Below are 17,199 nucleotides of genomic sequence, written 5' to 3'. Positions count from 1 at the left end.
AAGTACCTAGTAGGTACGCAACTCTTCATACATTATTTTATTTCCTTTATCTCTAACTGATTATGGAATGAATTATGTAAATCATCACAACAGAAATTCAATAGCATAATTAACAAAAATTATTTGAAAAAATAATATTTAGAATAACGTTGTATAATAGTTTATTTGGAAATATTTCGTGGTATCTTCATTGGCGTATAAATAATTCCTAACCATTATGAGAGTAAACCAATACAAATATTTTATTTTTATATAGAGAATTCTTGAACTTTAATTGCTATAAGTGTTTTCATTATCATTATATTTTTTATTTTTAATAAATTAATTTCTGTATAAAACTATCTTAGACGCCTCTGTCCTTGAATTTAGTGAAAAAGAACAATAGATTCTTGTATAGTATTTTACAGAACTTTGACCACAAAATGTTAAACAGAAGCACTTTTGTTTAAATACCGGCTGACGGTGGCAAAGATTATCATTTCAGTATTATTTGTGATATAGCGAATCTCTGGATATTTAGTTTTTTCTTAGTATAGTGTTATGAAATATTTCAATGCAGAGAGTTTAAATACTTTACTATGGGTTCACTCAATATATTGTTACTGGTGTCGTCATTCATTTCTCTAGGTAATTCCATCCATGATTATACAATTACAATTCAAGGAATTAATTTTTCATTTCAATTTAAATAGATATTTTAAAAATTAATATTGTATTAGGAGTTCTTAATTTATAATTTAATTAGATAACCAAATTAGCACTTTTTAAAAATATATTGAATAAAAGTACTTCTTTTAGGTATTTGTGATCCAAATCCACCGACTCCTGTTTGGAAGAAAACGTATTCTGTGAAAGGGGTCTTAAATATTCCATATGCGGAGATACAAGAACCATTCTCTTGTTGGTATGTGATATTACTTATTGTTCAAGTTAAGAAAACATTTTTGATGGTATCAAAACAAAAAAAAAATGCCTTATCTTTGTGCTTATTGTAGCACTACTATACACTACAATATTAATCTATAGCTATGTTTTTTGTATTTTTAAAAAGTAACAAAAATAGCCTTTTTGGCCCAAATAGTATAGGGTTCATGTAATTAAATTTTTAAGTGAATTCATAAATTAAAGTGTGAAAGTAAAGGAACAATCTCTGTTTGGCAAATATTGACTTATTAATTACAATAAATGTGTGATGAATATGAAAGTTTGATTTCTGGTGTATTCAGCATTGATATCAGTTGAACTCTTAAACTTTAGTATCTCTAATTTCATGTTTATATTCTCAATATAAAAATTTATTTACAAAATTCAAATAGATATTTATAAGTTTTTACGATCCTACAAAATGATATTCAATCTAAAACTTACAAACAATATAATTTTTTAATTAATCCCTCATATATGGATATATCTTATAAATTCATTCAGAATCTGTGATATTTTGACTGACTTAATAAGAGTTTTCAGAAATTAATTATTAAGGGTTTGTGGCCTATATCACACATTCTTTTTGATAGGAAAGACTTTTTGGACAAAGGAAAAGAGACTTCTTTGATACGACTTTCTCACATCTACGTTAGTCTCTGCTAATCTTCTGAATCTCATGCAGATAGGCCTATTTTAGATATTAGTTACAATAACTGTCTGTACATTTTCCACTATGACAAATTGTAACAGAGAAAACCTAACTTCCATTCCAGAGTATATATTGACAAAATGATCTTTGAATAGAATCTAACTTGTAGTTTTTGTTAAGATAATAATAAAAAGCCTGGTATATTTAGGTTTCTGCTGAAATTTATAATAAAATTACCCCAAAACTTATTAATATTGAAATTATGTTAGACAATTTTCCAATAATATCCAACTTCACTTTTTATGAATTAAATGTCTCTTCAGGGTAAAAAAAATCTTTTCGTCTTACTCTAACTTAATTATCAATAATTGGCCCCTGCAGGACAATGACTTGTGAACATATTTGAGTCAGCATGTTTTATAACACTGTATAGTGAACCAATTATATTTTACATCATTCTTACTTAATGCAATGTCATGAAAATATTTATTTAATTATAGGTATGATGAACCAAGCAAACAATCTCGAATCGATTATTATGGGGACATGGTACAAACTTATCAATTGGGTGGTACAGGATATGGAACCAGTTTAAAAGTAGCACCTATTACAACAGAAACAGAAGAAAATGTAAGGACTTGTCTACAAGTTAATGGAACAAGTGAAAACAGAATTACCCCTCAATCTGTTTTACCAGACTTAACAGATTTCAAAAAAGAAGGTATGTTTATTTTTGGTAATGTGAAAAACTATAATAATGTATATTTGCTGTGTTAGTTATAAAATGGGTTTATTATTTCACAAATGCTATTACTAATGTTATAATTTTAAAAGCAGACATAATATTTATATTTCTATAAGTACTGTTCTTTAAACCTCTATTTGTTTTCATCGTCTGGGAAATAATTTTCGTCCGACCATACATGATAGTTACAAGTGTTTATCACTCTTTTTTGTGGAATTCCCAATTGAGTGGCAATTCTTCGTGAGCTAGTAGCTGCATCTTCTTCTACTAGATGTAGAATATTTTTTACTTCTACCAAACCTTGTCGAGTAGCACGTTCAGATGATATGTTAGCACTGGGAAGCTTACCAGTCTCGCACAATTTGTTAAAAACTTCTTATTTTCACATGTATTCCTAGAGTTTGGTGCGCTCCTCCCGACTCACCCTATATAACCATAGAATTATTATGAGATTTGAAGATCCTCAGTGGCGTATGAACATCTTTTATGGAAATGAAATATTTAGCTCCTGAGTTGTTGTTATAGGGATATTTGAATAAGTTCATATTTGTTAACAAATATTTTGAAAATTTTTATTATATGGTTTTGTTACAAATTTGAACAGTGGACATAATGAGACTCCTTGAATCCCCGTAATAAAGTGATTTTCTTCCATACTTCTTTGATGTCATGATTTCCAATTTTGACTTTTGTCTATCACTCTTTTGATATTCTTAAAAATCAAAATTCCTTTCCTCCTTATGTCATAGGTACTGAAGTAGTAAATGGGTTCGAAACTGAAAAATGGGTACTGGTTGAAGTCATTGGGCATAAAATAAATAAATACTCCATGTGGATTAAATCAGGAGAAGTACCAGTAAGGTTAGTAAAACCAGTATATTCTTGATTTATATATCATATTATAATTGATATAATGCTGTTTCTGTTGAGCTCGATGTATTCCGAAACAATCTCCTCATATGTCCATATTCTTAGTATATTACCTTAGTTCTCATTTTCTAATTATCATATAATTTCAGATATGAAATGAAAGGATTCAACTCTTTGTTAGGCAGCCATTATGATCACTATTATTTAGACTATGTTTTCTATGACACTTCAGATATTCCAGAAGACACGTTCAGAGTAGCAACTGGTAAGTTTTTGTGATTTTACCAAATTCGTAATTTAAATTTTTACAATAAAGCCAGATATTAAATATTTTCTAGATAGATTCACAGTACATAGTACATATATAAGTAAAATGGTATTTTTTAGATATGGTATGTAGTTCTTTCCCTGGACCAGGTGATAAACATATTTACACATTCAATCCCATTGCTGAATTTATTAAACCAGAATATACAGGACATCTTGATTTTGAGTTTAAAAAATTTATTCATAAACATAGACGACAATATGCAGATGAAAAAGAGCACACCATGCGGAAATCAATATTTACACAGAATATTAGATTCATATATTCAGTTAATAGACAAAATAAAGGTATGTTATTCTTGTTTTTAATTATGATCATTTTGTGAACACACTGTTCACCAACACTAACAATTACCTGACTGACACGCATTTCGATAACCAGTTTATCCTCTCAAGAGTAAAGGTAAACAGTTTACCTTCAGTTTCTGAAGATGATAACTTGGTTATTAAAACGCGCATCAGACAGTGTATTTGTGAGTATTGGTGTGAACAGTGTGTTCAGTATGAATATCACCAACAGTTCCAGAAATTCCAACTTAGTTATGGTTATTTTATAGTTCTATGGATTCATTTTCATTTCATTGAAAAAATTTACATTTTGTAGGTATAGATGTAAAGCCCAAATTCTTTTGTGATTCTACTTTTAATGGCATAAAGTTAGGTGGTTTTTGGATGAAGTTTAGGTCTTTCACACTTCAACTTTTAAATTAAGTTTTATACTGTTCTTTATCTATATAAGCACTAATTGATTCTTTTCGCTTTAACAATTTAGCAATTTTTTTTGATTGATGGAAATTTTACATGCTAGAACTCACTACAATTATTAGAATATTAAGTAGAAAAAAATATATACAGAGGGAAAAATAATATTAACCACTTGAAACTAGAGGTTGATATTTTGTAATCTACTAAGCTTTATCAAGTTGTGTTTAGCGAACACGATCTTAAATTTCATTCTTCCCTTCTAAACTGAATGTTTCTTTTTAAGGTTATACTTTAACTGTAAATCACCTCGCTGATAAATCACCACAGGAACTGAAAGCTCTCCGTGGCAAGAAGTATTCAGGAGTTTACAATGGTGGAAAACCTTTTCCATATAATGTCACTAAAAAAGATGATATACCCCAGCAATTTGATTGGAGAATATTTGGTGCAGTTACTCCCGTTAAAGGTTTGTATTCAGTACTATAAGCCATAAAATCACATATGAAAAGTTTTCATTTTTTGTATCTGAATTTTTACAATCACACCCTGCTATTAGAACACTGAATTTTTTTTGTAAAAAAAGCTATATTTTCAAATTATTTTGTGGTTTTTTGGGTAAATCATTGTTACTTTTGTTTTAGATCAATCTGTTTGTGGTTCATGCTGGTCATTTGGAACAGTTGGAGCAATAGAGGGAGCATACTTTTTGAAGAATGGAAATCTTGTTAGACTGTCTCAACAGGCACTTATAGATTGTTCTTGGGGGTAAGAAAAATGTGTTCCAATATTTAGGAAATATTTTACTAATAAGTGAAAATATTCTATTTATTAACAAAAGAAAACCTTATTATGACATGTCACAAAGAACGTTTTTTCTAGGTATGGTAATAATGGATGTGATGGAGGTGAAGATTTTAGAGCTTATCAATGGATACTTAAACATGGAGGTTTACCAACTGAAGAGGACTATGGTCCATATTTAGGACAGGTACATAAAACAAATATACGAATAACTCTACAGTCTACAAATATATTATTGATTTTTAGGATGGATATTGTCATGCCACCTCTTTACCTAAAGTAGCAAAAATTACAGGTTGGGTAAATATAACTTCAGGGGATGAAAATGCTTTGCGCTTGGCTTTATACCGACACGGACCCATTAGTGTTGCAATTGACGCAAGTCATAGAACTTTCAGCTTTTACTCTAACGGCATATATTATGATGCCTCCTGGTATGTAAATTTATAAAAAAAAATCCATTATAAATATATAATATATTTGGCAACCTAAGTATTCAGATTAATTTGATAATGCAGATTCAGATTAGAGGCAAATGATGAATATTTTCACCTGATATGTAAATAGAATGATATACCAGAAGTGTAGCGTGGACTAATATAGACATGTGCAAAGGCATATTATAGATGCTCGTTTTATTTTGTTCCCATAATTCCCATATTTATTTAATTAGCCCACAACTAATTATGCCACTGCCAATCAATAAATTATTTACTTTATGTAAACAAACCGAAATTTCCTGTATTTGTTTTTAGTGGTAACACAGAAGAAGATTTGGATCATGCTGTGCTTGCAGTTGGGTACGGAAGTATCAAGGGACAAAACTATTGGTTGATTAAAAACAGTTGGTCAACTTATTGGGGAAATGACGGCTACATCTTGATGTCATCAAAAGATAACAATTGTGGTGTGATGACAACTCCAACTTATGTAACTATGTGAAAATAACAAATTTCCTTTTAAAGTTAGATATTTTAGTTTGAAGTTTCTCTCTACTTTAGTAAAATTAAGTTGTAATAAAAAATCTACTGAATATTGTTCCAAGAATTATCTTGCACATAATACTAATTTTGTTTCCAATGATTGGTGTTATAAATTAATAAAATTAATGAATGTTTGATCTGTTTTATTTGAGACCTTACATACAGTGTGTTTTAATGTAAATGCATTAAATATAAAAAAAATATCAGGATCAACATTTTTATGACATTGTACAATGAGTTGTATCAAATTATTCAAGGTTCAACATTTTTATAATAAACTCACTAAGAAATAAATAATTGTAATTGAAGATATACCGAAAAAAAATCATTCAATTCTATGTGGATATGTTTGCTGCAAAAGTATTATCTTCATTATCAATGATTTGTGATCCGGGAATTCTTGCTTGATTCTGCAAATAAAAACAAATTTTACTTTCAATTTAAAGCAGTTTTCTAAACATAACATTTAAACAAATTCAAATGGTATTTTTAATGAGTTTTTTTCAACAAAAATGTTCTATACAAAGTGTGTCAAGTGTCAATGCCCCATAAGGAAACTAGTGAGAAGATGTAACTCTTTTTTTTCTTCTTAGGTCCCAATACATTTTGATTCTAGCAGTCTCAAAATTTAAGAGTGATCCAGTATGGAAATGTAAAATCAGAATGCATAACTTTTGGTTTCCTCCTTGTTCTAGAAACATTTTCCTATCTCACAGAATTGTTCTAAGCCAATAAAACGCTTTTATACCTCTAACCAAGCTGGCGTCTTGGTTTAAGATGTCTCTATCCGCTTTCCAAAACTTTATAAGAACAATTTTCTACCTTGCAGAAATGCTCTGAGCCAATAAAAGCAGGCTTTCTACTGAGCTACTAGTTCCCACGAGATGAAATCAAGATCATACCTTTATATTTAAATTGGTAGAAGTTTCAGAATTAATTGGTAATGTATGACTTCCTATTTCTGAATGCATATCATATTTGCTGTATATTGTTTGATCTGAATATGTTTGCCAAAGTAGCAGAAACACTATCTTGGAGTTATTTTAATTTCCCTGTTCCATAAAATTTTTCACAAAACTGATGACTAAAATTCTTCTAATAATTTTATAATTTCCAACTGTAATATATAGTATAATGTGATAATATGCCTATGATTGATAACTTAAAATTCACTTATTCTGTGGAAAAAAACTTACCAGTAACTTTGCCCTTTCCTCAAGTATACCATAAGCAAAATGATTTAAAACAAGTGGTTTTGGTAATGCAACACCTTGAAATCTATAAATAGGTCCACCCGGAAAATCAGTATTCAATTTAATTACATTTGCTACTGTTATTCTACCTATTTGATTGGTATTTGGTATCATGGGACCTTTAGAAATATCTATATGGGTACCAGCTCTAAATAATGTTACTTTACCACTGTTATGTTCTGCTATATTGGGTATTTGTTGAGATTTGTGTGGATTATTTTTGAAAATGTCAAATGCAAGGTCAGTGGAGACGTCTAAATATTCAAAGGGGTGTTCCTGTTGACAAAACTTTATCATTTCTATAGATAATACTTTCAATTCTGCAGTTGTTGGCTTCCAATCATCTAATTCTAACTGGACATCATATACAAAGCTGCCAGATTTTACTACAAAGATTCTATTGAGTAAACTTCATCTAAAAATAAATTTACTTACCATTTGGACTAGGAAAACTATGTAGACACACTTTAACATTATCTTTGAATGCCTGTGACGCTACTGCACCCAAGAGAAAACTACAACTCCTCCAAAATGTTTTATTAACTAATGTCGGATTTTGTGAATGATAATGAAGAAAGTTCAATCTACAAGAATCAGGTAATGGTTTGTGCATGTGCCATAATGTCTCGCCATTTAATAAGCCAACAACTGCCTTATTACGCAACTGATCACCCAAATCTATAAAATAAATTTAGTGAGAAAATATTTTTGCCAGTCAGTAAACATTTACGTTTGGCACAGTCGTAGGGTGTAGATATATTTTTATTCATCACTAGTACTTCATTTTTAGGGATGCCTTCATAACTAATTTCAATTTTTTCTACTCGCCCAACGGCTTCCTTTTGTCGTGATTGTTCATCATTAAAAAGATCATTTTGTTGTTTCCTATCATCAGAGATACATCCTGAAAACAATGTAATATTTAATAGTTCCACAAAAATTTTGTCAATATTACTTCTTATATGACTAAAGATGGACCTCTTCAATCTGTTACTAATAGTACTAACAGAATTCATCTTTTATATTTCTTAATAAGAGGAATAAAATTACATAGGAATATAAAAAAGTGTGTATATCGATATTAACCAACATTGACTTTAGTAGGTTAGAATAATCTTCTTTCCTGGCGGAGCTGCTACCTATAAAATAAACGTTACCTTCAGTTTCCCAATACATCGGTTAAATATTTATAAAAACTCAGTTTCAACGTTATTAATAATTAATAATTTTATGGATTAATTTTAGGATAAATAATATATATATATATATATATATATATATATATATATATATATATATATATATATATATATATATATATATATATATATATAAAACAATAAGCTTACAACGTTATGAGTAGTTAGCCCATGACAATATCAATGTAGATGTCATATTAATAATTATTCAAAATAGAATTAGAATACTTCAGTAAACTAAATTTAATTTGCTATAAAAAATATGTTGTCTAAAAGGAGTTTTGTCCGCGGGCAGGACAAAATCTGTCCGCGGGCCGTAGTTTGGAGACCCCTGATCTAGATCATTTGAAGCAGATTTATATTTTAAATGTTCGGCCAACTGGAGTAAGGCTTACAAATTCAGGACTCCTTGGTGCTAGCCCTGATGGAATAATTGATGAAGCCATTGTAGAAGTGAACCGTCCATATTCTTTCAGAAATGATAAGTTGTCCGAAAAATTGAGGAATTTTAATAAATATATAGTTTTTTATGACCATAAGGGTAATTTGATCTTAAATACTAATCACAATTATTATCACCAAATTCAAGCAGCTTTACATATTTAGAAAAAAATTTTACTCATGTATTTATACCTTGAAGGAAACAGTTGTGACAATTGTAGAGTTTGACGATTCGTGGAAAGAAAACATTTCACTCTTGGAAAATTTCTATATAGAACAATACCTACCAAAGTTATTAGACAATTAAATAAAAATTTTTGATATGTTTTTCAATGTGATCTTTACTATTTATTTTAGACTAAAAAGTCACTCGATACAAATTTTTATTTGCTGAGGATATCAGGAAATTATGTTTTTAAATATAAATGCACAATGCTATTTTGTCAATAAAGATTTTGGAAACAAACTTCAGCTATTTTAAATTACTGTATTGAATGTACTATAGTTGAGTGATTTTTTTTCTGTACTAAAAACTTGTAAAATAAACTAAAACACTGCTTGTGGCTTAATAATTTATTTGAAGATTGTAAAGACTGTAGTCTACTGACAAAAAATCAATTCATTTATAAATTAAGTAAAATCTAAATATACATTTTTTAAATAAAAATTTCTAAACTTTTTACAAAAAAAGTCGAATAAGGGAATATATTGCTACAATAAAAAATATTTAAAACTCAAAATTATAATATGTCTATGTACTTTGGCTTAACTCCGTATGGTTAATCAAATCAGTTCACATTAATGGCATAACCTACAGTATAGATCCAACCAATAATACTCCTCAACTTCTTTAATTGGAGAATATTGCAAGTTTGTTAGGGCTGTACACAGTTGAAAGATAATTGAAATTTGTGATATATAATATGATGGAACTTGCTACAAAATACACTTTATTCTCCTGATGGCCCGTTTGACATGAATTCTAGCCTTTGCAATTTGCTGAGTTACATATACTTGGGATTCTGTAAACTGTGGTGTTGTTAATTAAAAATGGAGATATATTTAATGATACTCCTATAGGGAGAAGTTCCTTAATCAAGAAAACTTTATCTGCTAATATCAAATCTCCAGCCACCATCTGATCTAGAACCTTACTCTCCTCAACAATTTTTTTATCAGATGTAGACCCTGGATAAGCCTTGCTAACAAAAGTGATTACACCGTTTGGTGCAACACAATTTCGGTGCAATCCAAAATTATTCTACATTTTTTAAAATTCGTAAAAGCAATAGGGAGGCAGGCCTGATTCTGTAGTCTTGATGATATAGTTTTCATCAAATTATTGGAAAGGACTTCATGTAGAGCATAGATCCACATAATTATAATATTGGTCACTGTAGCTGTACTACAACTAAATCTAATACTCAAATTTTCATGTGGAAGATTAAGCCTTAGCTTCATTAAGGTCATAAACAGTTGACCAATTTTAGGAACGATTTGAACATTCCATCCAGCACAATATTTTAATTTAATGCTGTCCATTAGTTCAAAAAGAAACATGAACAGCTCATTGGTTGGAATACAAGTATACATTAGTACATGAGCACCTTTGTTCTCCACAATTTCATAGCTGAACCTTGTTGATAACTTTTCCAGCTTCTCTGTTAATTCAACCACCTGCTGCCGCAAAAAGTAATTCTCAGCATCTTGAAATGCAGATGATGGACTCAGTAGTGAAGCATCAAGTTTAATTTGAGTCACTTCATGATCTCATTTTGAAGACCCTGGCAGTAGTTTGGTTGAAGGACCTGGTAGTGGTTCCGTTGAGGGTCCTGGTAGTAGCTCGATCACAAGGTTTTTTACAGTTCCCTTCCTAAAAAAAGTGGTTTATTAGACTAATGGACTTTCTGCAACAAAATGCATATCTTTTTTCTGGTGATTTTATATTATACTTCTTCTGAATATTGAAATCAAATAAAGTTGGCTCATTCTTTTTTTCTTTATTTAAAAAGTGGCAATTGAACACTTTTGTAAATTCACTTGGATCTCTATTTTTTCTTCTGTAATAATAATAATAATAAAAAAATTGAATCATAATTCTTTGAAAAGTGAATGTTATCATTCTTTTACCTTATGAGAGAAATCCATCTATTCCTCTGGGTCTTGTTTTTTAGGAACCGAAAAAACACATGGATGCTTTGAACTGTAATGTTTACAGTCTGGAACAAAGCATATACCCATTCTGAAGCAGTCCTAGATCTTAAAAACCTAAAAATTTATTTATTTATACTCGAAAACTCATGACTATTAGTAGATGACAGAGGTTAACAACAAAAATAAAATAAACATAACCTCAACAAGTTTTAAAGCAGAATTAATATGTTAAATTAACTCACCTGGGAAACAACTAATAAAAAGCTCTTAAATAGTACGTTTTTCCAACAAAATATTCAATTGAAAAGTCTTATTTTTTTATCAAATAAACCACGGGAACACTAAATGAAAAATTGCTTATGGGCATTTACCATTATCAACAAAATTGTTTGGGGTCGGTATAAGCTCCGCCCGTCTCTGTGACGTCAAGACTTAGGCTGTCTATTGGATAATTTCCCAATCATTAAAAATAATGTATGTGCCTGTCGTTAACATAATATTTCAATAAAATCTTAGTTTCGATATTAGATTAGTATTTCCCGCTTAATGATTATTTTAAAGAATATGTAGATTAGTTTTATACACAATGTTATTAGAGATTAGATACACGACTTAGGTTTTTATTCATAAAAGTAGGATGTAAGTAATTAATTTGAAATAAATATTATATATATTCTATCTTTCAGTTTTACAAAGATGGGTATGACGGATAAATACATTGTATATAGTATTTTAGCAATTTTTATTAACCAAACTGCGAGCTTGAACGTAACCATAACATCAAGAACAGTTACATCTTATTTGGAACAGTATAAGTCCTATAAAGATATAATAATGATACATTTAAAAATTCCTCAAAATACACTGTTCGCATCTTTCAAGTTTACTGCAGATGAAACAAGAATGTCCATCTTCCGTAAGATGCCTTTTTCTACTTTTAAGTAATATTTTAGCACAGCTTTTACAGTATTAGTAGAAACCAATATATATTGAGTTTAAAACAAGACATGCTAAATTTTTACATATACATAATTCTGAGAATTTATTTATACATTATTGTTTCTTTGTATTTTAGCTTGCAAGACTAGAAATGTTTCTTTATATATGAAATATGGTGCTCCTCCAGTTGTTAACCCTGATGGTTCCCCTTTTCCTAAGGCTTTTAAAAATGTTACAAGATACCCTACCTACAATACTGAAATACAAACAAATAAAAAAGAAAAATTTATCAATATCACTTCACCAGATCCTGGTTCATATTATGTAATTGCTTTTCTAGCATATCAGGATCCTAAATATAATGCAATCAGCCAACAAGGTAAGGTGGATTTCACTTAATTTTATCTTCATTTCCAAATTTCTTTCTAATGGCTTTTAATGAACTGAATGTCTAAGATTTTTAGAAACCTTCTTAGTTTCATAATAATGTTTTCAGTTGCAATTTGCTTCTTAAAATCAGTTCTTATTTTAATAAAGATAATAATCTTTTCCAGCAATAAGTAGGGAGTATTTACTACTACTACTACGTCAACACTCACAATTACATTGTTTGTTCCTTTGTGCTTCCTATAAGGATGCTTGCTTGTATCCAGCTCAAAAGACCATACAGTGTAAATGTAAGTGTTGGTGTGATTATAGTAGTTTTCAATGGGTATTAATATATTGAATATCATCAATTGTTTCAGAAATTTATTAGACACAGAAGTGATAAAGTATAACGAAAAGCATCAAATTAAAAATTATTTGATGTTTATTTTTGATTATCGTTTTAGGTTTACGTGCGGACTGTTACTCTAATGTAGAAGCCTCGCTTTTTGTTAATAAAATTGACAATCCATTGATTGTAACACATGAGAGTATGTCCCAGCTGATTGCTCATCCCAGTGAAAGTCGATATTTCAAATTTTATGTACCTAGCCCCAATGATCAAGGAATACTCTACATTCAGAATATAATTTTCCCAGACAATGTTAACAAATTGCTGGTTAGACTTGAGGTTAATAAACCTCCATCTGAAGAGGTTCACCATAAACAAGAAATAATTTATTCCAACACAACTCATAGCAGAGTATTCTTTTCCACAAGTTCTGATTCATGGCACTACATTGAATATAAATTTGAAGGAGAAAATGATGAGACTACCAGTGGCAACTTTACATTCCAGATCAAATTTATTTCTAATGAACTTCCAGAAGAATCTACTTACTATGAATCTTTGCAAAATGAAACATACTTCAACAATTCATTCTCAAAAACCTTTCATAATTATAGAATAACTGATTTGGTTCCATACAAACAGTATGAACTTATTCGTGAGGCAACTTCAGAAACATTTTTATTCTCTTTCGAATTAGAACAAGAACTGGAATCCAAAGTAGCAATTCCAATAAATATGACTAGTTCACATTTTTCTTTAATGACATTCAAGATCCGAGAAGGAACAGATGTTGGTGGGACCTTACAATTTATTTTAGCTTTTAAACCAAGAACTTTGAAAAATAAAAAATTTGGATTCATAAATGAGCCTGAAAACCATGTGGTCGTGGCTTGTATAAGAAGAGGAGGTATAGAAGTACCCACATGGCCTAATAAGTGTATTTATAACAGTATGGAAAGTTCATCACAACTTATTTTAAATAAAACGACTGAAAATTCTACTATTCTCATACCATACCCAGAGAGCGGTATTTGGTATGCCACATTTAAACTTTTTTGTGGTGAATGTGTGCCTTGTAGATGTCCTGAATCCTGCCAAAAACAGTATGAACAATGCGTCATTGATTGTGAACTCTCCTGTCCAGAATCTGAAGATTGCAAAAAATGTACTACAAATTGTAGCAATTATATTATAGAGATATACGAATGCAAAGGCTGTGATTGTGAAGGGCCTTGCTTAAAAGATAAAAACTCCACTTGCAACACCAGTCTTATTTTTGATATTGGGTCGCATGCTTGTATTTTTGGGCAATGTTCAAGAAATGGAAGGTGTATATTTGTAGTTTCTGATGGAGTGGTATTTTCTACTTGTTCCTGCATGAATAAATATAGAGGTAAGTACTTGAAAATTTTCCTTTCTTTGTTTCTCACACTTTATAATTTATTCAACAACAATCAGAATTTTTCGTACTAGTAGGCAGTTAGTAGTTAGTTAATTAGCTATTGTTCTGTAAGGCCTTATTCCACTTCACCTTGTCCAAATCCTGCCAATATCCATTTTAATCTTCTGTTATTGATCTGTTCTAATAAATGATTGATGGACAATTCTAATTTCTTTTTTGTCTCTTCAGTTATCTCTTGGACTGTTGTAGTAGTTGGGGATACTGATATAATGTGTCGTTGAGTGTATATACTTAAGATTTTTAATCAATTACACCTTAAAGAATTATGTATTATTTATTATTATTGTATTTTAATTTATAAAAAAATTCATGATTTTCTTTGAAGCAACTGGTAAATTTTTTAAATTTTAATTTCTTTGTCTCAACTAAGCTGGAATTTTAAGAAACACGTTAAATATAGTAAAATAGATTAGGATGCTAGGAAGTTGAATTTCCTAATTTTTAGAAAAACGATAAGACTGAAGCAATATACTTTACAATTTTTTTCAGGTTGGGATTGTTCTGATAATACTCAAGCTACTCCATACTATATGGTAGTAATAGAATTATTATTACTGGTATTCAGCAACCTGATGTTCCTGCCTGCAGTTTATGTTGCATTTAAAAGAAAGTATTACATTGAAGGTGTAACTTATTTTTTTACATGTTTCTTTTCTACATTTTACCATGCTTGTGATGCTGGTGAAAATTTGCTGAATTTCTGCCTGGTACGCCTTTCAGCTTTACAGTTTGGCGACTTTTTTTGTGCCATATTAGCCATATGGGTAACACTTTTAGCTATAGCAGATTTACCTCAATTGTTCACTTCTATGTGTCACATGGTAGGAGCGATCATTTTAGCGTTTTGTACTACAATTAACAAAACTTCTTTATGGGTCTTTGCTCTACCAGTTTTTACGGGTTTAATAATTATAGCAATTAGTTGGTTTATGAAATATCGTAAAGTTGAACAAAGATTCGCCAATAGACGGTATTTGTTCTATCAAATACCAATAGGGGTGACTTTAGTAGTAGTAGGTTTAGTTTGTTACGCGTTTTTACAAACAGAAGACAATTATAAATATTTACATAGTTTTTGGCATATTCTTATGGCTGTGGCCTTAATAATAATATTACCAAAGCCAAATACATTCCTCCCTGAAGTTATTCTCTAAAAGTCAGTTGTTGCTTGTTTAACTTCTATATTCAATAATCCTGGCTTGTTAAATTAATTATAAATTATATTTATATTTATCTTTTTACATGAATATTTCTTGAAAAGGTAGCAGTTTAGACACTTGTGCACCTACTTTCTTTTCTACTTACTTGAAAATAACCGTGATTATTTTCTCCAATAATTAGTGTAAATATTACCTTTAATAGTGTAATTTGCCAAAAAATTCCCCTCTGCGTCCAGGACTCGTCCATCCTTATAGATTAAATTAAAAAAGTCAAAACTCAGTAGAGCTAATATATCTTTAAACGTGAATTTTTTATAATTTTGTAACAGTGGATCTCCTTGTTGTAATTCAATTCTACCTATTTATTTATAGATACCTGAAATGTTCATTAAGTTGCAAACTTTGTCTTTGTTAGTTTTTTATGATATTTAGAGTATTTGGCAGATGTCAGCAGTTGTATAAATAATAGTTCAAAAACCTTTCAGAATCTATGTAGACAAAGGGTGTGTTATGAATGTAATATAATTAGTCGCATTCAGTGGACATAACACTATTTATTTATAGATACCTGAAATGTTCATTAAGTTGCAAACTTTATCTTTGTTAGTTTTTATTATTAATCTCTATTGGAAATTACTTAGATACTCGGTTTTGAATTTCCCAGAGATTTAATTTGGCATTTTTTTGTTTTCTTATTAATTATTCTTATATTTATTTCAAAGCTTCTGTTATTGTAGTATTTTTATAGTCTCGCCAATAACTGATAATTTATACTATTAAATATATTATGTATTATTTATTACACATATTATTATGGTAATATTTCTTTTATATTTCAAATACATATATTATATCGATGATTCAATTTACCCATTGATTTTTAATAGTCTAATTGTCACTGGTCACGTGGTATGCACTTTCTTGCTTCTTCATGTACTAGCGGCATTCTAAATCGACTGTGATTCCTATAATTTCGAGATGACGTCTTAGATGATCATCTACAGTTATAATGCCAGTTACCAATCTAATATCACGTTCTTTTAAATAGGGCAGTTGTTAGATAAGAAAGAGAGAAGGTCTATCTATGTGTGCCTTAACTAATCTCATACCAGATGTTTCTCTATATATCTACAAAGTCTATTTCGCCAGCAGACTACTGTGAGCAATAATTCTGGTTATGTTATGGACTCATTGGGGGATTTGCTGACCCTAATCTGGCGAATGAGTCAGCTTCTTGCTAATTCTTTTAATTTTATCTGTTTATTAATAAATTATATTTACATAAATTTAATTTATATTTACATTTTTTAATGGAGTTTCTTGTCTGGTCATTTATTAAATTGAAATTATTTTCTTTATTATAGTTAAAATAGTCATATGAAAATGTTGTATTTTTTTAATTCAAAATTGAAAAGAAATTTTTCCGTATGTTTGTATAAAATGATCTTGATGAAGAGCGAATATTAGATTGAGGCGTCAAAAAGCTTTTCCATAAAAAATTAGATTATTTATTAACAGGCACGATAGTGAATAGGGCGATTATGAAAAGTAATTTGAAAAACAGGATTTATTAATTTTAAACATACCAATTTACACAATTACATCTAATGAACAATACATTCCGATGACTTTCTCCATTCTGAAAAGTAATATGCAAACCAAAATGTCTCTGTTCTTGATAATTAAGGCTATAAAATGACGGTAGTGGCGTTCTACTACATTCACTGTATCCACATATTTCCTCGATGTTGCTTGATTGAGATTAGATTCTGATGAAGGATAATATAGTGCTGGAATGTAAATGTACAATATATCAAATTGAAAGTATTTATTCAATAGAATGTAATAAAAATTAAATATATAATA

General features: G+C 29.6%; 3 protein-coding genes and 1 long non-coding RNA gene across 4 annotated transcripts; 2 read left to right on the top strand and 2 right to left on the bottom strand.

Moving 5' to 3' along the window:
- The first annotated feature begins 83 nt into the window (after nt 1–83).
- On the top strand, nt 84–6,141 carry LOC130450684 (digestive cysteine proteinase 1). The gene is made up of 11 exons (XM_056789211.1): nt 84–627; nt 799–904; nt 2,077–2,297; nt 3,071–3,182; nt 3,341–3,456; nt 3,579–3,806; nt 4,507–4,689; nt 4,865–4,988; nt 5,103–5,211; nt 5,271–5,458; nt 5,780–6,141. The coding sequence occupies exons 1-11, from the start codon at nt 579–581 to the stop codon at nt 5,964–5,966; spliced, it is 1,623 nt and encodes a 540-aa protein (XP_056645189.1). The 5' UTR covers nt 84–578; the 3' UTR covers nt 5,967–6,141.
- On the bottom strand, nt 6,134–8,381 carry LOC130450685 (39S ribosomal protein L39, mitochondrial). Its single transcript, XM_056789212.1, has 5 exons — nt 8,216–8,381; nt 7,991–8,164; nt 7,696–7,938; nt 7,204–7,646; nt 6,134–6,417 (listed from the first exon to the last, which is right to left on the bottom strand). Exons 1-5 carry the CDS (start codon nt 8,274–8,276, stop codon nt 6,343–6,345), a joined length of 996 nt encoding a protein of 331 aa, XP_056645190.1. The 5' UTR covers nt 8,277–8,381; the 3' UTR covers nt 6,134–6,342.
- A 1,077-nt stretch (nt 8,382–9,458) lies between these two features.
- On the bottom strand, nt 9,459–11,470 carry LOC130451445 (uncharacterized). Its single transcript, XR_008910735.1, has 3 exons — nt 11,297–11,470; nt 11,031–11,168; nt 9,459–10,773 (listed from the first exon to the last, which is right to left on the bottom strand). It is a non-coding gene; the product is annotated as an uncharacterized LOC130451445 (long non-coding RNA).
- A 28-nt stretch (nt 11,471–11,498) lies between these two features.
- LOC130451444 (post-GPI attachment to proteins factor 6) lies at nt 11,499–16,082 on the top strand. The gene is made up of 5 exons (XM_056790463.1): nt 11,499–11,686; nt 11,741–11,970; nt 12,130–12,372; nt 12,827–14,104; nt 14,663–16,082. The coding sequence occupies exons 2-5, from the start codon at nt 11,751–11,753 to the stop codon at nt 15,325–15,327; spliced, it is 2,406 nt and encodes an 801-aa protein (XP_056646441.1). The 5' UTR covers nt 11,499–11,686; nt 11,741–11,750; the 3' UTR covers nt 15,328–16,082.
- Nucleotides 16,083–17,199: the final 1,117 nt, after the last annotated feature.

The sequence above is a fragment of the Diorhabda sublineata genome, chromosome X (assembly GCF_026230105.1).
Source record: "Diorhabda sublineata isolate icDioSubl1.1 chromosome X, icDioSubl1.1, whole genome shotgun sequence".
NCBI classification, from domain to species: domain Eukaryota; kingdom Metazoa; phylum Arthropoda; class Insecta; order Coleoptera; family Chrysomelidae; genus Diorhabda; species Diorhabda sublineata.
The sequence above is the reverse complement of the archived record's forward strand: the minus strand, read 5'-3'. Positions and strand labels throughout refer to the sequence as shown.